Source organism: Eublepharis macularius, chromosome 14, assembly GCF_028583425.1.
Source record: "Eublepharis macularius isolate TG4126 chromosome 14, MPM_Emac_v1.0, whole genome shotgun sequence".
Classification (NCBI taxonomy): Eukaryota; Metazoa; Chordata; class Lepidosauria; order Squamata; family Eublepharidae; genus Eublepharis; species Eublepharis macularius.
The window spans coordinates 61,385,320-61,409,534 of record NC_072803.1 but is presented as its reverse complement, the minus strand read 5'-3'; the positions used below and the strand labels follow the sequence as shown (position 1 = coordinate 61,409,534).

Genomic DNA, 24,215 nt, shown 5'->3' with positions numbered 1-24,215 from the left:
AACATTTCAAATTCTGATTAAACTTTCCTCCCCCTTCTAGGTCCCGGACGCAGTTCTCTCTGTGCAACTGCAGTTGCGATGCTCTCCTCCTCCTCCCCCCCCTCCGGCTCCTCCTTTTCTTCGTTCTTGGTGCAGCAGAGTTCTGGGTTTTTATTCTCAAAATCCTTTAGTTGATCTTCTGATAATATCTTATAGGCCTGATCTTTATATCTGAACCATATTCCTTCCGGGAATAACCATTTGTACTTTATTCCATGGTCCCTCAGAAGAGCTGCAAACTTTTTATATTTAAAACGCCGTTTCCGGACTAGAAATGGAACGTCCTTCAAAATCTTGACTTTCAAACCCATAAAGTCCAAATCCGCATTGTATGAGTTATATAGGATGGTGTCCCGAATCTTTTTAGATGAAAAGTCAATAATGATCTCACGAGGCAACTGTCGCTTTGTTGCATATTTTGAAGAAGCCCGACGGACCTCCAAAATGGCGCTTTTAACCTCTTCTTTAGTCGTCCTCGCGGGTATCGCCAATAGTTCCGAGACCACCTCCCACAGATCCTCTTTTTCCTCCTCTTTCACGTTTTGGAGACGCAAAATTGTCTGCGTTCGTTCCACCTGTAGCCCGATCAGCTGGTTCTCCACCAACTTCAGCTCCTTTTTTGTAGCCTTCACAAGTGACGCACTTTCCAGAGCAGACTTTTCTGCCCCCCCCCCGCTGCTGCCTTAATGGTTTTCACCTCGCTTTCAATTAAGCCCACCCTTTGATCAGTTTCGTTCAGCTTGTCAACAAAGGGTTTTATAGCTTCCACCACCGCCCTGCGCACCAACTCTTCGAGCGACTCCCCCTTCTGCAAGGTAGCCGAGATTGACTTACCGAGAGCGGGACTTTGCTTCTTTGCTGCCATTTTGGGGGGGGGGGCAACAAAATTCTGGAACTCAACGAAGGGGAAGAGCGAGTCTTCTTCAGATCAACCTCTCCTTCACAAACGCTTGTAGAACAGAAGGGATTCGCTTGTTTACAGGCTTCCGCCTGTTTCTTTTACTTGCCGTTTCTCGTTGCCCGGCGGCACTCGAGGCGCCGCGCACATCTGCCGGCCTCCATAGGGACAAACGGGCAATTCCCCCCCCGCATTGATTTCGGGGAGTTCTTCCCGCCGCGTCCCGGACCCTGGCTCCCTCCCTGGGAGTCCTGGGGGCTAATCCTTGCGGATCAGCCGCCCGGTCAGGGTGCCCGGTCGTTTCCTCCCGGACCAGCCGAGAGGAGCGTCCGGCATGGCTGAGAAAACGAAACCGAATCCAGTATTCAGATTTCTGATCCTCCAAGCATCTTCCAATTGTAACATTTCCATATAATTAAACACATTTTTGGGAAGTTTGCCTTCTTTGGTTTTTTTGATCTATCATTTTTTTAGATCCATTACCCCATTCATATCTCCAAAGATCATTACCTGCTTGAAAATCGAAAAAAGATTGGAAAGCATTTTCTTAAAAATTTTCTCTTGTATTGTTTGGTGCATATATTGTTGCTAGTGTGTAAATCTTGCCCTCCAGAAGCCTGATTTTCAGAATCATATATCTTCCGTCAGAGTCTCTTAACTCTTTTGTAGCATTTATTTTTGAATTGTTTATATAAACTGCAACTCCTTTTTAAAATTATAAATTCTTTCCACGGTCATAGATCCAGAGGAGTTAGCCGTGTTAGTCTGTTGTAGCAAAATATCGAAAGCTACTGCTACGACAAAGTTGGTTAGTCTTTACGGTGCTACTGGACTCTTTACTATTTTGCTACTACAGACTAACACGGCTAACTCCTCTGGATCTCAGGCACCCCTCCCCACTTTCCCACCTGCACCCAGAAGTAGAACAGATGAAAGGAAACTTTTCCATGTTGATGCTGTCAGCTGTACACACTGGATCAAAGACAGGAAGGGGAAATTTATACAGGGACAGGAAAGAGACGGGAACAGGAACGGATCCACTCACAGTGGACAGCAAAATATTTGGGCCGAAGAGGCCAATTCTCTTTCAGTGGTGGCCTCAGAGCCTAGCCTAGCTTCAAGAAGGCCTCTGTTGTGCAACTGTCCCAATTTACCAGCGATCAATCACTGCCCCTATTTTGGCCTCTTGAGAATACCTCGTTCAAATTCTCAGCACAGCCCAGCTGAGGCATAATGACAAGCCATCATTTGTCACTGCAGCTGATCTACAAACCGTGCTTTGCTCTTTTCTCTCCAAGCCAGAGAATAGAGATCTGGTTTGAAGAGAACAAAACTTATTTTTACTCTCTGGATGCAGCACCAAGCTCTGATATGTCACAAATGCAAACTGTTTTGTTTCTTAGTAATTCATAGTGGGAAGGGTCTGGGAAGTGCATGAATCCAAGCTACAGAGTTTGTTCACACAACAGGAAACCCTGATTTGTCATTCTATTTGACACATTTGAGTGAGCTGCTCATGATATTGCTCTGCAGGGTTCACCTTCTCCCAGGCCCTACCAGTTTAAAGAACCTCACTCTCTCTCTTGCTCTGTACAGAACATCTTGTCTCTAGCACATATCCATGTCAATTCATGCACATGTACATTAAGGCACAACACAGTACACAGCCTGCCATTTTATACACTGCAGCTGTTAAAGTATGTATTTGATGCTCAGTTACACCCTATACAGCAATTATATTTTTCAAGTACGTTTTAATGCAAAAGGAAGGACTGTTTTTAAAAGACACTAGGACAGAGTACTGCGGAGAAAACTATTATAGCATACAGCAGAAGGAGTTGAACAAGCACAGCGATATTTCCAGGCTTCCCGACTGCTCTGATTCAGTTTAAAAGTTGGAGCTGCTTTTGTCGTTTCTCATCACTGGGGACAAAGTGAGGTCATCTTTTCCCCAATCAAGATAACGCGATCCAATAATCAAATTGACCTTAAAATCGATATATCTTTTTGCATAAAACATTGCAAAAATGATATAAAGAGTCTAAAACTGGTGTTAAACAAACAGAACGAAACGGGAAAGTAGGCAAGATGGAAATGCTCACAATAAATACATACAAAAATTGGAATACATCCATCTTTAAGAACATGCAAAGGGAGCGGGGTGGGGTGGGGGTGGAAGGCCTCAGCCAGGGGTCCTTTGTATAAGAACAGGGTTGTGTACAATGCATCTCTTTTTTCATCTGTGAAAAACTGGAGCCTAACTACTGGAGTGCATCCATGACTAATGGACATACAAAACCATACAACATGATCATTTTTGTTTGACCAAATACATATACCACATTTAAGTATTCCTTTAAAATAACATGGAAATGGTAAAGGCTATCTGTATCTGCCCAGTTGAAACATGCATTTGGATACGGCCAGCATAAATTAACCCCACCCCCCGCCCCGTAAGTCCACCACCTCTATCATACTGATACGCCTCTCTATTTTTAGATCAAAGCCCTTGCTGCAATAAAAGCAGAGGAGATCATCATATATACGGTCCTCCTAACTATCTATGCAAAGGAAACCTTTTCAAATAGTCTCGCTCATCATTAAATGGATTTACTGGGCATGGCGCCAACAGGAATAACCTTTGTTATATTCTTCCTCGTCTGCCAAAACTGCCTGCGGGCATGCGGAGAACAACCCCAGTCTCTGGCTTGTCTAAAGAGGTCTTCCTCTTTCAAGTCATTAACCACATTTGGCATCTACGCCCCCCCCTTCTCCCCACTCCACCCCCCCCCCCCGCTCTGGGATTTGAACAAAACACATCCACTCACTAGTGAAAGTTATTCGAGATGTTCACAGCAGCTCTTACAAGCAAGGAAAAACTAAGGAGAGCAAGCTAAGGTCAGTTCTTCAAAGAACATCTCTGACACATAATGGAACAAGTGGCTAAAAATGCCAGGGGGGGGGATGAAGTCCCTGGCTCAAATCTTAGCTCAGCTATAAATTCTCTAGGTGGCCTTGGTTGAGTGGCTATTGATTATATAGCGGGACCGACAGAGACACTACAATTCACTCTCACCCCTCTATCTATTCTGATTGCATTTCACATCTCCATCTGAACTCTGTGTCTCCCTTGCAAAAAATAAATCCACAAGTCTTTTTTTTTTTTGCACCAGTTCTTCCCTCATGCTTAATTTTTCGTACTAAAATTAACACATTGTCCCCTAGTGTTATTTTTGTCACTTGCTTATAAATGGTACATAGCAGGAAAATGATAGATGTTATAGGTGGGTGTATACAAATGGCCAAGGGTCATTTCGTAGAAAAAGAGCTGGAGGAACTCATTAGCACAACTCATTAGCATACACCACGCTCCTTGCCATCACCGGAAGTGTGTCATTAGCATAACTGATTTGCGTGTGCCACACCCCCTGACATCACCTATCCTGGCTGTTTTGGACCCAATCCTGGCCATTCAGGGCTGAAATTGGGCCCCAATGGCAAAAAGGGGCTGAAAATGGCCGAAAAGGGGCCCAAATGGTCAGGATTGGGCTGCTGCTGAATGGGAGAGTGATCCACCACCCGTCAGAGGCCCAATCCGGGCCATTTCGGCCCCAATCCAGGCTGAAACGGGCCCCAAATGGCTGAGTCAGGTGGGCAGGGGCCACATGACATGTGACCTCTTTGAGGAACTGCCAGAACTGTGTTCCGGTGCGTTCCCCCTCGAAATGAGCCCTGCAAATGGCATATTCATTGTATAACCCCCCTCTCAACAGTCATAAGTGTCAGCAACAGAAAAGCTGTAAGTCTCAAAAATGATGAAAATGGCAACATGCAAAATCAAAAATCGCCAAGAAGGGCCCAGTCAGTTCCCCCTGAAGACAGAGAAACCACGCTTTCTTAGAAACTAGCATGGATTTATTTTCTCACCAGAAAAGTCTAAAGTGCCTGGGTGAATTGATACTTTTTAGTTTATTTTCCTGTGTTTCTCAGCTTTTTCATAGTTACAAGAGAGAAATGCCACCATGGGTTAGGCCAAAGGTTTACCTCAGGCGCTGTATAAGTGAGCTGGAATGGCCATGGAGAGCTCACAAGGAGGACAAGATTAGAACTACCCTCCCGTCATTCCTGAGGCCCACCATCCGAAGGATGCTGCTGCTGCTACACGGATCCTGTTCCTAGCAATGACAGAATTCCCATAAACTGTAACTAAAGGAGATTAAACAAACTTGTGGAAGACGAGAAAAAGCCCATCAGTGGCTGTTAGTAATGATGGCTCAACAGAACCTCCATGTTAAGAAGCAGTTTCTCTGAAAGCACCTGCTGGTGAGACAGCCATCACCTGCCTGCTTTGAGCCATCTGGTTCACCTCTTTGGGAAACAGAATACTGGTCTAGTATTTGTCTGAAGCAGCAGGGAACTTTTGATGCTCCTTCGTACACTCCATGATTTTATCTAATCCTTGTTAAAAAGCCCTCTATGCTTATGGACATCTCCATATCTGGGGGCAAAGAGTCCCCCAGTTTCACATGAAGAAGAGACGCTTGCTTCCTTTGTCTCAAAACCAATTAGTGGTCAATTTTCATGGACAGCCTATGTCAAAGCAAGGAACTAATTTTGCCACTCTAGCTTGCTCCATTACTTACTTCTGAGTAAATATGAATAGGATTGGGATGAAAATTCACATCCTCAGTCTGGACCTGTACTTAAGTTTAGTGTAATAATGTTAAAATCAACTCTTTAATAGTAACGTACAATTTATTAATTTTATTATTTATTTATTTTATTCGATTTATACCCCGCCCTCCCCACAGATGGGCTCAGGGCGGCTAACAACAATCTCCTTTCCTCACTCCCATTAAATCCTAATGTATTTTATTGTTATGTTTGAAGCAACACATAACGGACCTTTGGGCACTTACTGTGAAGGATCCTTCTCCTCTGAGGAACGGAGGACATCTTGGGTGTTTCCCACCGTCCAAACAGGGAGGCAGGAACTAATTTTTACTTCCTCTTCCTGTCTGGCGCATGGGACACCCTTCCCTCAGTTCAGGTGGCTCCGCTAAGCAGTAACCACAACTTATCTATCAACAACTGGAACTCGCAAAAGAAAAAACACATTGATATAGTACCTGGGATGGCAAGTAGAAAAAACAACTCAGAGGAGGTAGTGGGATAACAATTTCAGACAAGGACGAAGACCTAGGGCAGGCAAGATGTCCTCTGTTCCTCAGAGGAGAAGGACCCTTCACAATAAGTGCATAAAGGTCTGCTCTCCCTTTGAGGCGGAGGACATCTTGGGAACTCCCAAAGCAGTGATCAATTCTTGGGTAGGCTGTTGTCTTCATTCATTGCTGCATTACTCTTCTACTGAAAGCAGTGTTCGCTGAATTATGCAGGTTCAACATGGGCCGTTTCCACATGGCTTACCTTTTGTCAGAACACAGCATCTTCATGCGCGAAATCACGCTGTGTTCCGGCAAAAGGAAGGCGTGCGGAAACAGCCCTATAGTCATGAAAAGTTGAGACCAATGACTATGTTGCCGCCTAACGTATCTTTTACTGATGCATTCCAGTGAAATGCTGCATTAGTGGTGGCGCTCCTGTTTGAATGAGACGTCATTCCAGGAGTAACTTCTATATTGAAGGATTTGTAGTCCTCGAGATACACGTCTTGATTGTAAGTCCAATGACTGTTGAAGACATTCTCTTCCCCAGACTGGGAGGAGTAACCTTAATGAACAAGGACACTGACTTTCTGATTTGTTCCTTTTGGAACAGATAAACCGTAAGCTCATGGCATCTAGGATATGTTAGAGTCTCTCCCTAGGGTCATAGATCCAGAGGAGTTAGCTGTGTTAGTCTGGGTGTCTTGGATCTGAACAGATGTATCTCCTATGTTCTGTAGAATTTGGAGCAAACTTTAGGACGAAATGTGAGATCTATTCAAAGTACCAACTTATTTTTGTGGAGGGTGTAGGGCTCGGTCTTGCTTAATTCTGAGATCCTTCTGGTGGACGTGACCGCCTTGAGGAGGATGGTTTTCATTTTCAGTCATTGCAAGGGTACATCCTTGATTGGTTCAAGGATGCTTGTCAGGCTGACAAAAACAGTGTGGAGTTTCCGTGCAGGGAATGGTGGACTGGAGAAGGTCTCTTGAGTGTCGCCACTTGAAGAAAGCACTTAACATATGGATGGATGGAAAAACTGAATCCTTCCACTCAAGGGAGGACTGTGGCCCAACCTGCAACCTGCTTTTTGAGTGTAGCTGGTTTATGGTCAGTCCTGAGGCCACCTTGCAGTAGTCTTAGGATTGTATCTGAGGAGGGATGTAGAACATCCACAGCTTTTCTTCCATGCCACCTGGTGAAGTCTTTCCAGGAGTTGTAATTCCTGATATTTGATTGTTTCCAGGAGACCTGAAGGGTATCGGTCACCTCAGGGAAATCCCTATCTTAGGAAGGCATTCCTCTCCGTTTCTACAAGGTTAAGTAAAGCCAGTCTGGGTGAAGGTGCCATTTGGCCCCTACGGCAATATATATCCATAGACGTCAGCAGGGTGAGAGGCAGAGATAAAGACATCTGTTGGAGTGAGGGAAACTCAGGCAGCGGGGCCACCATGGAGCAACCATCCGTTTTTCTGTTTCCTGTTCCTGGATCTTGCTCAGGAGTTTGGATATGGATGGAGTGGGGGGACAGCATAGAGGAGACCTGGTGGTCATCACAATGTCAGGACATCTATCCCATCTGCCTGTGGGCAAGAGAACCTGGTCATGTACCTAGGTAGTAGATGTTTGCACTGAGATGCAGATCCATCCAGGAGAGGTGTACTGAAGTGTGCTGAAGTGTGCTGTTCTAAAATTCACTAAGGCATGACAATGTTCTTAGAATGAGGGTCTGTTGGTCATGCTCTCAACCAAAGGGGTCCCTGTGCTACTGCTGCCAAGACCATAGTTCTCCAGAAAAAAAGGTAAGCGTGTGCTGGGGGGCATCATTAACGTTACTGACTTTTAAGATCCTGTTTGCCCCTTTCTGGAGGCATTACTCATTGTCTGGATCAGTTTTCTAATCCCCCTATAGGCGCTCTGGAGATGATGGGGGATATAACCACAACTTTAATGGTCATGACTGTGGCCTCGTGGGCTCTCTTGAATGTTGCTTCTCATTTCTTGTCTAGGTTGTCCCTGTATGAGTCCTGGCTATCTTCTGATGTCCTCCGCCTCAGAGGGAGAACAGGACAATAACCCACCTAGCATGACCCTAATATAGAATACCGATACCCTCCACCAACATCCCCAAGCATTGACCCTCGGCAGGAATCTGGCATCTGTCAAACAGAAAACCCATCAGAAGTTCAACCTAAACAAGGCACTGAAAAATTTAGCAATAGTTGGCCAACATGGATTTTTAAATTTTTTTTTGTAATAACAGGAATTGTAGGGAAAGAGTGATTTGGATTCAGGACATGGCTTAGGGCAGGCGGGCTTAACCTTTCTCCTCATGCAGGATTTTCTTTGTCCTTGCTCTCTCCTGATCCAAGTTGCTGCTTGCCCCAGAAAACATGTAGGAAATCTACGTTTCCCCCAAGAAAGAAAACAGTAGATTGGGTAGGGGGAATTGGTGTCCAAAAAAAGGGTGTGGGGACAAGGACTAGGCCCTCTCATACACTCACACACACAACCTGTGACGAGAATCTGGAGCCACAATAGCTGGTTTTAGCAATAAAGTAAAGCAAGTGCATGGGAGAGGCATTCATGGATCTTTTGGCATCTGATCCTCAGACCCCCTGTGCAAATTTGCACCCTTCTCTCGAGATTAGTACCAGGGTAAAGCAGGAGGTGCAAAAATTTTAAAAAATGGTGACTTTCAATAAGTCACGCCAAGCAAAAGCTGGAGTCCAAATCAGCAGTGAATCATACCTGTGGATATTTATCAGCTGCCTGCTGCCATTTCCTTGATTTACTTGTGTGCATGTCTGCATGCATCACATCATAGATTCAACTCATTATGCCAGACTTTAATCATTCTCTTTCCTAACATGAGTTAATTGCAGGTTTCCATGAAAAAAGGGAGGCAGGAGAAGCCCTTCTGGAAACCTAAAACCATTCATTGGCTGGGGGTGGTGATGGTGCTCCAACGTACATCACAGCAACAACCTTCCCCTCCTACCGAGCCCTGGGATGAACCACAATGCATTATTTATGGAATATGGCAAAGGAACAGCAGACAGGCTACTAGAAGGGGGATTACCAGTGCAGACAGAACAGCTTGCGGTAAGATTCACCAGCTCCAGAGTCCCAGCTAATCAGACAAGAAATCCTAGCCTTGGTCATTTCTGCATCAACTCATGGCCAGCAGCTGTGGGAGCCAAGCATCCTCCCACAGTGCCTGTATGCAGCGAGAGAGCCCCTTGCTTCACCTGCCTCAGGACTGCCTACTCCAACTGGTAGCGAGGCTCCAAGACCTCGGGCACAGAGGGGTCTCTCCCAGACCTGACCCTCCCCCAAGTTCCTATTTGCTGGCAGTGTCAAAGATAGGGACCTTCTGCATGGCAGTAAAATGCTGAATTCAGAGAGAGCTGGGTTCAAATCATAATTCAACTGCAACGCCTGGGTAACTTTGGCCAGTCGCATTCTAACCCCAAACATCCCCCCCCCAACAAGCATTTTCTTCCACCTCCTTTAGAGTTGGAGATGTTTCAGAGGCATCATCTTTTGGTCTGCAGGGAGCATCCATTCAGAAACAGCTGCCTTTATCATCAATGGACACTTGGCTTGGAAGCTTCCAACGTGTTATAACCGCCTCCCATGGCAGCCATTTTATGATTGGCCCCACCTCCCACGGCAGCCATTCCAGGGCCGTTTCAAATGCTTACCAGCACCCGCAACGTCACGCCACGTTGTGGGGAAAACACAAAATATCGTGTTTTCTCACGCGAGTAACTCGCGCAGGAAAATGCAATATTTCGCGTTTTCCCCGCAATGTGGCACGACGTTGCAGGTGCAGGTAAGCCATCTGGAAACGGCCCAGGACCTGTTGTCAAATTTCCAATAGTGTCCACAGGCTCAACAAGGTTGAAGAACCCTGTGATAGACAGTTAGAAGCAGCTGTGCAAGAAAGGGTGTGTGGATGATAGACTAGCTCTTAGTGTTCTCACACTTCTCATAGGCCCACAATCTTCTTCTCAGCTTCCTTGGTACCCTCCTCCATTCCTCTACCAAACATGTGAAGAAATGAAGTATTTATGCTTTTTAAAAATTAACATTCCCTCAACTTTCTGCCAATGGTTCCCCAAATCATCTTCTGACAATTAAAACACAAATATAGATACATTATTGTTGGAAGTAGCAATGTCTAGTGTACAAAGAGAACGGGGCAGCAAGCGTTAATCAGATAGGAACCTGAGGATAGCACCTCTCTTTTTATTGAGTGTCATTTCCTTGTCTTGTTTCCAGATTGGCACTCTTAGGACAATATCCTGCTTCTTCTTGGAACCTCTCTCTTAGCCAGCTAGATAGCTAGACGCTGTCTCTATCTCTCCTCTTTACTATCAAGAATAAACTTTCTTTACTCTTTAATCAGTTTGCGTGGCTAATGTTGTGCAAATGCTCTGCAACAATTCTAACTGTACATAAATCATAACAAAACCTATTTGCCACAGAAAGGCATAGGTAAAAACCCAGTAAAAATGAATAAAATGCCAAAAAACAGGGAAAGTAAAACAGGCTAAAAGAAGCCCTCCAACCAAAACACAACAAAGCAGTAAGTTAACTAATCTGAGCCGGAACAACATGATTAAACAAAAGCCAGGGTAAAATCAATTAGATAGAGTAGATGCCAGAAAAATAGTTGTGGGGAGGACGCCCCCAGAGAGAAGGTGCCATCACAGAAAAGGACCCATCTCAGAGCATGTACAGAGTTCTTTGCAATACCAATACAGTGGAGGAGCCCTTAATGCCTGGCCCACTGGTCTTGGAGCCTCCAGATAGTAAAGAGTCCAGTAGCACCCTTAAGACTAACCAATGTCATTGTAGCATAAACTTTCAAAAACCACAGCTCTCTTCGTCAGATGCATCTGAGCCTCCAGATATTATGCAGTTCCAAAGTGGGGGGGGGAGTCTGGAGCTCCCAGATATTAATGAGCAATGGGATCTGTGATCTAGCCAATCCCAAGTAAAGCTCCATCTCTGATGACAGAGACTACTGCTACCAATCAGAGAATTATTACATGATGGTTCTGCCATATTAATGGCTCTGTGCTTTCATGACAAAAAGGGAATTTGACTCAAGCTGGTTGTCCTTTGTCAAAAAACCAATTAAGTTGGCCAGGTAGCCCCAATGTGGAATGGAGGATAAAGCATTAGTCACATGTGAGCCCCAGGGGTCCACCTTACCTCTGAATGGGGGCAGGGGGAGTGGACTAGAGAAATGGCAGAGAGTAGAAACTCCCCAGAAGGACTATGAACAAACTACAATGAAGCTGACTGGAACCCCCCAGCATGGCGCTCAAGGGGCATGTGCAATATCAAGAAACAGCAAATTTTTAAAAAACCCTAACTCTTTAAAGCATACCGATTTCCTCTCTTGCTTCAGTTCTTGCACGTAACGAGCTAACTCGGTGGTGATCTGCGAGGTCATGTTCTCCGAAATGACTTCATGCTGCCCGGCGTAATCGTTCATTTCGTTCAAAGTGGCTAAGAAGGCTTTACAAGACGAGTATCTGCAAGCAGCAAAGATTTGCAAATGAAATGGTTCATTTTTTTTTTAAGAGGATGGGGGGGCAGCAAATGCCCGGATTTCTTTATGATTCTAAGGAGGGCTGAATGAGATGCAACCGAGGCAGTGTTGTGCATTTATTTATGTGCTGACCACATAGACATAAAAAGCAGAGGTGGAGGGTAATCTATTTTTTTCTTTACTATGAAAAAAACACATGGGGGTATGGACAGCAAAAGCTTCCCCTAACCTCTACTTTCATGCTATAAGCAATTTCCCTCCCAAGACAGCTTGCCTCCAGCATCGTAGCTGGGAAGGGAGAAAAATGCTTCTAGTAAGAACCAGCGTGGTGTGGTGGTTAAAAGATCAGAGGTTAGTGGATTACTATCTGGAAGAGCCTAGTTCATATCTCAAGTCTACCATGTAAGCTAAGTGAGCGATCTTGGGCCAGTCATGCTCTCTCAGCCTGATCTACCACACAGAGTTATTGCGAGGATAAAATAAAGGAGAGCTACATAAGCTCCTTTGGGTTCCCACTGGGCATAAAGACGAGGTATAAAGGAAGTAAATATAAAGAGAGCAAACAAGACATGGGCACGAATCGAAATACAAATCAAATTTTGTGACGAATGGGGCTGATTAGTGTATCACGAAAACACGTTTAGCAGGGCTGCGTTTTTCACGAAATCCATAACTTTTGGAGCCGATTCGTACGATTCGTGATGCAAGACAGGCTGGTGCCAATCCATTGATTCCCTAGGCAACATAGGCCCAGAATGTCTGCAGATCTTTTGTTGCCATAGAAACCCCAATCTAAGCCCACATAACCTTGATAGGCAGCTCTCCCTGCCAACCTGAGATCTCCCATTCTGTTCTATGAGGGCAACGAGCAGGGGGGGAGATGGGCCTTCAGTAGGGAACACAATCTCATCCCTCCCAACCCTGTTAGGCAGGTCTGTCTGCCAGCCAGAGAGCTCCTGTTCTGCTCTATGTGAGTGTTTCTTATATAAGGCACAGCTCTGTGTCTCCTGTTTTCAGTTCCAGTAGACAGAGGGAGAGGGAGGAGCTATTGCTGGGATTTGGAGTGAGAGAGAGTAGATTTGGGAGATTTGGCTGGATTTGCTTCTGCTTTAAAAGAGACTGAAAAGACTCTTATTTTCTGCTCTTGTCCTTGTTGGAAAGGTTGTTGGATGAGGGTGCCTTTGAATTCTCCCTGTGAGTTTGGCATCTCTGGGTATGAACATGGCCGTTGTAGGTCCTTGGGATCTGATGAATCACGAACCTAACGAATCGTTTCATGAAACGGGACAATATCATGAACGTTCGTGGTTTTTGGAACACGATAAACCACAAAACTCAAGGTTCATTTTTTCCCTGTTTCATGCCCATCTCTAGACCTCACCCATGTGCTCCTTTCCAGATAGGCAGGTTTGTAGCTAGATAGATGCCTTCCGCTTGATATGTAAGGGTATCTACTTTATACGTTAAGATACCTTCCACTTTACGCATGGTTGTCTCATTCCTAGTTTGGCCCTAAATTCAGGGCTCCATAAACACTGTTGCAGATATTTTACACCACTTTTCTCCCCAATGGGTACCCAAAGCAGCTTTCAACTTCTGCCTAGCATACCATCAATACCTGCTAAGATGAGCAGCAATTGCCCTGCACCTGTGAAGGGCATGAATCCTGTGCAAGAAAGAGGTGGGGGAGATTCTACATAATCAGGCCACAGGTGGCACAGTGGACACTACCAAGGCAAAGGGGAAAGGATGGTGGCAGTAAAGCGGCAAGCAGCCAACTGTCTAAAATGGCTGGCCAAAATTTGCAGATCTCTTTCTTACAGGATTTATCACAAGGGCAACATTGCTACGGTGCTTGTGCAGCTATGGCCTTCCAACTTTCCTAAAAAGCCAGGCCTCAAAAGTCTACAGGAATAGCCAGACCATTCCATGTAAAAGGCTCCCATCTAATTTCAAACATACAGTGATTTGCAGTGGTTATTCACCTGTATCCTGCATGTAACTGCAAAGTGCTCTTTTCTTTTATTACTTGCTATTTTATGGTATCAAGGACTGAGTCCTCCTGACAGTTTAATATAGCACAAATTAAGCCCAGGTATACATTCTCTATTAACAAACAAATAAAAAACTTCTATTTGAAAAATATTTTATTGAAAACTATAAGCAGAAAAAAGTTAAGACTCTTCTAATCTAATGGCTCTACTTTTTCATCGGATTTGTTGGTTAATATTTGACATGAAATGGTTTTCTGAATATATATTTACTATCATCAGAATTAACTCTTAATGAGACAATAAATTATTTACTGTACATATCCTTCCTCGTTGATGAATTTATTCTACACATCCCACCAACCCAAGAATTTTCCATGTATAGGTTTGTTAGACACCTACTTGTATTCATCCTCTTCTTTGGAGTTCTTTTTGGGCTGATATTTCTTTGAAAGATTCCTACAAATGAGAGGGGAAGTGGGAAAAATTAATGAATCTGTTCATCATATTTTGAGGGAGACAAGAAAATGGGAGAGTTCATAATCCATCTGCTTCCATGTGAACACCTGCATTGTATACACAGATCTGTACATGCAACCACCGAGAATGGCAGAATAATTCATCATTATTTACTTTGTTAACATGGCCATAGGCCTTAAGCATAATTTAAGACAGTTCAATTCAAGTACAAATATGGAATTACTAAATAACAACAGTTTAAAAGTGCAAGCTCTATAAAATGAAGAATATAGGGTAAATAGGATATTTTATAAAATAGATAAAATGGACCATATAATTAAAATTCAGCATTTAAATATAAGAAAAATAAAACTTGACTGTAACTAAGTGCAGATGACAGTACAGTCTCACCTAAAGCTAATTTGAAACCTATTTTGCATTTCAGAAAAAATATTGCCAGAAATTTCGCTACCAAGATAGTTATTTCTGGAACGATGTCTGCCAATAAATAAGAAATCATCCCCAACTCCACTGGAAGACGGTATTTTGATAAAATGGGAAGTATCCAGTATTTATTTATTTATTTATTTATTTATTTAATTCGATTTATACCCCGCCCTCCCCACAAATGGGCTCAGGGCGGCTAACATTAAAAAATACATTAAAATCACAAAAACATAAAATCAACAATAATTTTTTAAAAATCATTAAAATAGTCTAGGAGCAGGCTATTTAGACAAATATTGGGAGTCCGTATACGGGCATAGCAGATGGCTGAGGGCAGCCCCAGAAGAAGTGATGGTCAGATGGAAGAAAGAGGACACCCGCTGGCACTCAGCCGAAAGCCCGGTGGAACATCTCCGTTTTACAGGCCCTGCGAAACTGTAACAGGTCCTGCAGGGCCTGGATCTCCAGCAGGAGAGCGTTCCTCCAGGCCGGGGCCAGGGCAGAAAAAGCCCTGGCCCTGGTTGAGGCCAGATGGATGTCCTTTGTGCCGGGGACCACCAGGAGTTGCTTGTCTGCAGAGCACAACACCCTGCAGGGGACGTAATGGAAGAGGCGGTCCCACAGGTATGCAGGTCCCAGTCCGTGAAGGGCTTTAAACACCAAGTAACACCTTGAACCGGATCCAGAACTCCAGTAGGACCTAAGAGCAGTTTATTGAGGGCAAAACAATAACAAGTGGGCAGGATCAGGCATTTACTGGAGTTCCAACACTGGACAGGACTCTCCTCTCCCCGTGAAGTACAGCCATTTTCATTGATTTATTTAAAATATTTGCGTCTTTTGACTTAAGCCGCAAATCTACTAACAGAGTATTTCAATACCACCCAATAAACAAAATCCAGCAAAGATTCCATAAAACCCTGACAGAGGTCAACAGAAAAGTTACTTTTGCAAATTCCACTGATGTGAGTGGAAAACAAAATAATATAACTTCATCTGGATGGTTTCCACAATGTCAGGATTCATTGTCCGCGTACGTTCTTCAGATTAGATCGTAAAGCAGGCAGGAAACAGACATCCTGCTCATGCAGCTCTTTCCATCTATTAACATTTCCTCTGAGGCATTCAAGATACCTGGGCCGATTCCAGACGGCCCTCTGCAATCCAAAACGTTGCGCGTTGTCGCGCGTCATTGCGCGGAAAACGCGAAATATCGCGTTTTCTCACACGAGTTTTGCGTGAGGTCGCGCAAAACTCGCGCGAGAAAACGCCTTATTTCGCGTTTTCCGCGCGATGACGTGCGACAACACACAACGTTTCGGATTGCAGAGGGCCGTCTGGAATTGGCCCTGGTTCTCCCTTCCGCCTGTTGATCCTCTCAAGAATCGTGCCAGGTAGATAAGAGAAACCACCAGGCTCAAGGCCACCTACTGAGCATGGAACTGTGGGACTTTGAACCCAGACCTCTCCATTGAGAGTCCAAACCTCTAATTACACTTTCAAGAAAAACAGTTGCGCTGTTCTAAGCCAGTCACTCAGAAATCAGGGATGGTGTAGGTGTTACAGTAGGATTGCCAGCTTTCCTTACCATCATAACAGGGGCTGGGGGATCACTACATAGACAGGGTGCCTGACCTCACCTAGAGTATTATGTTCAGTTTTGGGCACCACAATTTCAGAAGGATATAGACAAGCTGGAGCATGACCAGAGGAGGACAACGAAGAGGGTGAGGGGTTTGGAGACCAAGTCCTATGAGAAAAAGTAGAAGGAGCTCGGTATGTTTAGACTGAGAGGTGATATGATAACCATCTTTAAGTACTTGAAGGGCAGTCATATAGAGGATGGCATGGAGTTGTTTTCTACTGCCCCAGAAGCTCAGACCAGAACTTGAAATTAAATCAAAAGTTTTTGGCTAAACATTAGGAAGAACTTCCTGACAGTTAAGCGGTCTCTCAGTGGAACAGGCTTCCTCGGGAGGTGGTTGGAGGATTTTGAGCAGAGGCTAGATGGCCATCTGACAGCAATTCTGATTCTGTGAGCCTGGGCAGATCGCGAGGGTGAGGGCAGAAGGGGTTGCATCAGTGCTGAGTTCTCGTGGCCCCTTCTTACATGCCCAGAGTAATGTTAATCACCACCTTGGGGCCAAGTAGCAATTTTCCCCAGGCCAGTTTGGCTAGGGATCTCGATCGTGTTTTGCCATCTTCTGGGCATGGAGCGAGGGTCACTGGGTGTGTGTGTGGGGGAGGAGTTAGTTGTGAATTTCCTGCATTGTGCAGGGGGTTGGACTACATGACCCTGGAGATCCCTTCCAACCCTATTATTCTATGATTCTTCATCACATCCATTTTGTAGGCCCTGATGGTGTGTATTATCAGAGCCTCTGGAGCATGTGTGCCATTTCACTGCATGCTCCGAGGGCCCCTGGCCTGCCCCTCAGTGGCCAGGTGAGTGGGAAAGGAGGTAAAAGATGGGGGCAGGGAATCCCCCACCGGGAGGCTGGCACCCCTATGTTACAGTGTTGCACTAGGACAGCAGTACTCACTCCATGGCTTACAAAAAGCTACATTTGCAACTACCATCAATTAAAAGAGTGTTTACTTCCATCCCTGGCCTGAGGCCTGCAACTCAGGGAGGGAGCTGCTTCAGGCTGGAAAGCACTTCAACCAAAAGCCCTGTTTCCCTCTTTCTTGAAATATGGAGCAATGCCATATTGGGGAATGGTGCTCAAAAGGGATTTTCTGGAAAAAGAGGTGATGGAACTCAGTGGTGGAACTCAGTACCGCACAATGACGTCACTTTGGGTCAAGGGGGAAAAGGGAGAGTTTTTTAAAGTTTAAATTGTCCTTGGCGAAAATGGTCACATGGCCGGTGGCCCCGCCCCATGATCTCCAGACAGAGGGGAGTTTAGATTGTCCTGGAGATCAGGGGGCAGGGCCACCGGCCATGTGACCATTTTCAAGAGGTGCCGTAACTCTGTTCCACCGCGTTCCCACTGGAAAAAAGCCCTGGTGCTCAGTATGACTCCGGAGCCATAGACTATCACTGGACCAGGATCTGGGACACCCAGGTTCAAATCTCCACTCTGCATGGAAGCTTGCTGGGTGACCTTGAGCCAGTCATACACAAAGCCTAGCCTATCTCACAAGGATGTTGTGAGGATAAAATTGAGAAGAAGAGAATGCTATAAGTCTCTTTGGGTTCCACTGGAGGGAAAAGTAGGGTATAAATGAAGTTCATCAATTCTTTTTCAAATTTCTTCCTGGATTTTGGAGCTTCACATTATCTGGTGTTGCTCTGAAGAGGAAATCTCTTCAGAGAAATCTTCCAGTGTTTCGCTTTTCATTTTCATATTTTTTACAAAGCTGTGCACGTGCCATTCCCAATGGGTTTCAGTTCCCTCAGTTCACACATGCACAACACCCTGCCCTATTCTACTGATGCTTATGTGTGCATTCATAAAATGCAGAATGTATCAAGAAGCCATTTTTGTGGTGCCGTTGCACACATGCCCACCCATATAACACTGTGCAAAACAAATCTTGATGCCTCAAGAGTGCTTTTGTGCTGTGTTTTATCAACATGCATAGCAGAAACACTGAGTGGGGGAGATACAAGTAAAGGAAGGAAATGAACGCTGTGACACATTGCATATGCTCTGGTTTGGGAATTAATTTTAGAATCCTCCTAGCTGAATCAGAATCACAGAGGAATGAAATACAGCACAGAATGGATTCCTAGGACGATAAAGGAAAAGGAGAAAACTGCTCAGTCTAACTTAAAATATGCAGCCTGCTGCTTGAAAGTTAAACACAGAGCAATATGCATGCCATTATTCCACACAACACTGAGGAGATAAATTCAAGGGTGTATTGCGGAGACTCTTTCTGAGAATCTCAAAAACCCCACCCGGGCCTTTCTGGTTGTCGAGACATGCTTCAAAGTCATTGCATGTGAGGGGTGTGTGTGTGAGCTTCTTTACCCCTAAGAATTAATTATGCAAAATAGTGAAAATGCAGCCGTATGCCAAATGAGCTCCACTGGCATGCGTTTTGCAAACGGCGGGATTCAGTTTTCCTCAGAGTGAGCTCGTAACGGGTACCGAGTTCAGAACTTTTCAAAAGTGCACTTTAAAAAGTCCACCCAGCTCTGCTTTCTAACAGGAACATTTCCCTCCCCGTCCTTCCCAGAGTCTGGCAGAACTTCTAAATATGCAGACTGGATAGCTCATAAATCACTCTTCTTTTTACAAGGCTCCAAAGGAGAGAACTTTAAAGTAAGGAAAAAGACAAGACAGGACAATTTATTGTGCAGGAAGCACAAAGTGTTCCACTGACACGTTCCATTTTCCCAAAGTGAAGAGCACAGGTTCCAGCCCCAACCCCCTAGCTGAGACTTCCTTCCTTATTTACTCATATTGAGCACCCCCCATTTCCTCTTTTGCAACAGTTCTGACAGTGATGCAAAATGATCAAGTTTTCCACCAACGAGCATTTTACTCCACTCCCACTTCACTCTGCTTTGGGGACTTTTTAACTTGCTGTGAATTGCAGAGAAGAAATGTTTCAAAATGTCACCTTCCTCCCGCCCACCCCCCAATACAGAGGGTGTATGCAAAAAAATGCAGGCAGAGATCTTCAGAGGAAGGGTTGTTCGACATCTGCTTTGCATGCAGAAAGTCCCTGATTCTCTATCCCTGCCACCTCCACTAAAAGCATCTCGGGTGGCGTAGTCTCCACCCAACATCCTGGAAAGCCAATCAGAATATCAAGCGAAATGGTCAAATGGCCTGACTTAGCATAAAGCCACCTCATACGTTTTTAATTAAATGAACGTAAATTAAGTGTGTGTGGATAGAGGGATGGATCCATCAGAGGCTCAGTCAGGGCTCATTTCTAGGGGGAACGCACAGGAACGCAGTTCCGGCTGTTCCCCAAAGAGGTCACATGTCAGGTGGCCCTGCCCACTTGGCTCTCTGCCATTTGGGCCCATTTCAGCCTGGATTGGGGCCGAAACAGCCCATATTGGGCCTCTGACGGGTGGTGGATCACTCTCCTGCTCAGCAGCGGCCCAATCCTGACCATTTTGGGCCCCTTTTCGGCTATTTTCAGCCCCTTTTTGCCATTTTGGGCCCAATTTCAGCCCTGACTGGCCAAGATTGGATCCAAAACAGCCAGGATAGGTGATGTCAGGGGGTGTGGCATATGCTAACAAGTTATGCTAATAGTTATGCTAATGAGTTCCTCCAGCTCTTTTTCTACAAAATGACCCCTGGGCTCAGTAGTATAGTTCTTGCTCCAGAGCAAAAAACTCCACATTTCAGCTGGACTGGGAAGGACCACAGCATGTATTAAATAGTGGGTTCAGACTTGAGGCAAATCAACAGCTCTTTATTTAGCAGGAACACAACTACTACAAGACTGAACAGAAACCTTCAAAATATATACAGCAGCTCCGCCCCCAGAATAACTGATAACCAATGAGAACACAAACTTTACAATACCATCATTTGCATAACCCATATACAATGTAACTTATTTACAGCTCAGTGATTGGTCTTTATCTTGTTCCCCTGATTGGCTGCTATCCATAATTAGTAACCAATGATAGCATAGCCTTGAGTTCTCTTGCAAGCTAGAGTTCAACCAATACATTATAGGATGAAACTGTGGAGAGCAGTTTCCAGTTGGTGAAGGCAATATTGAACTAGATGGAACAATGGGAGGAATTGGGGCAGCTTCGTCTGTTGGTAAGAACAAACATACGAATCGCAGGGTCCAGGGCTCAATGGTAGGGCATGGTCCCAGGTTCAACCCCTAACATTTCCAGCTAAAAGGATCTAAGAAAGCAAGCATCTTCAGGAAGACCTGTGTTCTTGGAGAGATGCTGCCAAACAGAGAAGACAATTCAGGGCCAAAAGGACCAAAGAGCAGACACAATATAAGGCAGTTTCATGAACACTTAAGAATTCCTCCAGAGCTCACTCATTCCATTCTTCGGGGGTTATTTCATAGAAAAAGAGTTGGAGGGACTCATTAGCATAATTCATTAACATAATTCATTTGCATATGCCACGCCTCTTGCCATTACTGGAAGTGTGTCATTAGCATAACTGATTTGCATATGCCACACCCCCTGACATCACCTATTCTGCCTGTTTTGGACCCAATCCTGGCCATTCAGGGCCGAAATTGGGCCCCAAATGGCAAAAAGGGGCTGAAAATGCCTGAAAAGGGGCTCAAAATGGTCAGGATCAGGCCGCTGATGAGCGGGAGAGTGATCCACCACCCATCAGAGGCCCAATCCAGGCCGTTTCAGCCCCAATCCTGGCTGAAACAGGCCCAAAATAGCCGAGAGTCAGGTGGGTGGGGCCACCTGACGTGACCTCTTTGGGGGAACTGCTGGAACTGCATTCCTACGTGTTCCCCATCGAAATGAGCCCTGCCATTCTTCAAGATCTTATCTACTTTGCCCATAACTAATTGTACAATGCTGCTGTAACATAGTGGTTAAGCAGTTGGGCTGTGCATCAGGACTCTGCTGGTTCGACTCACTACTGCCATGAACTCTATAGGTGGCCTTGGGTAAGCCACTCTTCTCAGCCCCAGCTCCCCAGCTGTATTATGGAGACAATACCAACACTGTCTTTGTTCATCACTCTGAGCAGGACACTAATCTGTCTAGAAGAGTGGTATATAAAAGCAGTTATTATTATTGTTATTATTGTTGCTGTTGTTATTATTACCACCACCACCATTTCCCTTGTTTTTTAACCCTGACACTTGCTGGAACCTATTGATTGTCAAGTATCAATGAAAACCTTCAACACACACAAAGTATTTTTGTTTTTTAAAAAGGAATCTGAAAATATACATGCAATATTATTAGACAAGGAAGAAAGAAATGTAGCTTTTAGCCTGCTGTATTTGGATTTCTTCAAGTCATTTATGGATTGAAAGTAGAAAATCCTTCCAAAATGTGCCTCACCCAAATTTTTCCTCAGTCTTCAGAGTTTGGAATTAACTAAGTTTGCTTCCAAAGTGGAAGTGATGCGTTAAGAATTCTTCATTGTTTGTTTATCACTTGCTTGGGATAGCCTGTTATATGCATTGTTCTCTATTTCTGTAATTAATAGTCCTATTGCATTGTTCATTGGTTATCTTATGCTGTATGATTACATTGCTTTATCCTGTGATACATCTTGAATCTCAGTGGGAAAGGCAGACTATAAGTAAAATAAATAAAAAATTTTGCAACAGCACTTTGCATGACCTGCTGGCCACGCCTCTTAGTCTCAACCTTTCATTTGCATCCTTTTCCATCCTTTGTGTAACCAACAAGCAGGGCTTTTTTTCAGCTGGAACATGGTGGAATGGAGTTCTGGCACCTCTTGAAAATGGTCACATGGCTGGTGGCCCCGCCCCCGATCTCCAGACAGAGGGGAGTTTACATTGCCCTCCGTGCTGCGGTGTGGAGGGCAATCTAAACTCCCCGCTGTTTGAAGATCAGGGGGCGGGGACACCAGCCATGTGACCATTTTTGCCGAGGGCGATTTAAACTTTAAAAAACTCCCCCCTTGTTCTAGCTGACCGAAAGTGACATCATTGTGTGGTCCTGAGTTCCACCACTGAGTTCCACCACCTCTTTTCCCAGAAAAAAAGCCCTGCCAACAAGTATACGTGAATTGATCCCTGGCTGCAAAATGACAGCCATGATGTGCTCATATGAGTAAATGCCGGGCCTCCCAGGCGCAGTCCTGGGGCCAGCACAATGATGTCACTGATGTAATCGCGCCACCCCAGCAGCACTCCTGTGCTCACAGCAGGCCGATTTGGGCCCTGAACAGGCTGAATTGGGCCATTTGGGGCCCAAATCAGCCCACAGCAAAGCATGCGTGCGCTCTCCAGCCTTGCGCAATGATGTCACTTTCCACATGCATGGAGCATAGCAGAAGGGACAGCACGTGCACATCAGTAAAACGCAACACCGAAAGAGTCTTGATGCAATCATATGCACTATGAACAAATGGAGTAATTTTTTTCATAATGTTTCACTAATGTGCACATAAGACTGGGTAGGGGAGCAACGGGCAATGCAAACAGAGTAAAGGCTGTGGCAAATTGTGCAAGTTTTCATTCCAGAATTAATTTTAGAAACTGTCATAGAACAACCAGAATGCAGGTGGAAAGGAAGACAGCATAGAACGACATCCCAGAACAGTATAAGAACAAAACTGGAGGAACCCATTTCTCCTTTTTTTAAAAACAGGACAGTAACAAAAGCACTCTGAACTGTGCCAATTTGAATTGGAAGCAGGTGAGTGGATGGCCATCAGCATTACATTTCCATGCAACCAACTCCACAATGTTCTGGCGAGATGCATCTTGAATCTGCTACGGTTTTCCAATCTTTTCTTTTTTTTTTTTTTTTTTTTATAACTACAAAACACTACACCAGACTATCACAAGGAAAGGGAAGAGGGAAGGGACAAAGGGGAGTGGAAAAAGAAAAAGGGGGGGAATGAACTACAAACACTAAACACTACACTTCAATGTTTCCCTTCATACTGTCATAATACAAAAATAGCTCCATAGAATAATGATGGAGTGGTTAATCATACAGAGAATAAACATTTCAAATTCTGATTAAACTTTCCTCCCCCTTCTGGGTCCCGGACGCAATTCTCTCTGTGCAACTGCTGTTGCAATGCTCTCCTCTTCCCCCCCCCCTCCGGCTCCTCCTTTTCTTCGTTCTTGGTGCAGCAGAATTCTGGGTTTTTATTCTCAAAATCCTTTAGTTGATCTTCTGATAATATCTTATAGGCCTGATCTTTATATCTGAACCATATTCCTTCCGGGAATAACCATTTGTACTTTATTCCATGGTCCCTCAGAAGAGCTGCAAACTTTTTATATTTAAAACGCCGTTTCCGGACTAGAAATGGAACGTCCTTCAAAATCTTGACTTTCAAACCCATAAAGTCCAAATCCGCATTGTATGAGTTATATAGGATGGTGTCCCGAATCTTTTTAGTTGAAAAGTCAATAATGATCTCACGAGGCAACTGTCGCTTTGTTGCATATTTTGAAGAAGCCCGACGGACCTCCAAAATGGCGCTTTTAACCTCTTCTTTAGTCGTCCTCGCGGGTGTCGCCAGTAGTTCCGAGACCAAATCCCACAGATCCTCATTTTCCTCCTCTTTCACGTTTTGGAGACGCAAAATTGTCTGCGTTCGTTCCACTTGTAGCCCGATCAGTTGGTTCTCCACCAACTTCAACTCCTTTTTTGTAGCCTTCACAAGTGACGCACTTTCCAGAGCAGACTTTTCTGCCCCCCCCCGCTGCTGCCTTAATGGTTTTCACCTCGCTTTCAATTAAGCCCACCCTTTGATCAGTTTCGTTCAGCTTGTCAACAAAGGGTTTTATAGCTTCCACCACCGCCCTGCGCACCAATTCTTCGAGCGACTCCCCTTTCTGCAAGGTGGCCGAGATTGACTTACCGAGAGCGGGACTTTGCTTCTTTGCTGCCATTTTGGGGGGGGGGCCAACAAAATTCTGGAACTCCACGAAGGGGAAGAGCGAGTCTTCTTCAGATCAACCTCTCCTTCACAAACGCTTGTAGAACAGAAGGGATTCGCTTGTTTACAGGC

General features: G+C 44.8%; 1 protein-coding gene across 3 annotated transcripts in view; it reads right to left on the bottom strand.

Moving 5' to 3' along the window:
• The window catches only part of FNBP1 (formin binding protein 1), a 254,629-nt gene that overhangs the window by 132,817 nt on the left and 97,597 nt on the right, over window positions 1-24,215 (bottom strand). For all 3 annotated transcript variants that reach the window (XM_054997229.1, XM_054997230.1, XM_054997231.1), the window contains exons 3-4: window positions 14,065-14,121; window positions 11,507-11,654 (exon numbers count right to left, since the gene is read on the bottom strand). In XM_054997229.1, the coding sequence (XP_054853204.1) occupies window positions 11,507-11,654; window positions 14,065-14,121 (205 nt within the window). The remainder of the gene's footprint in view (window positions 1-11,506; window positions 11,655-14,064; window positions 14,122-24,215) is intronic.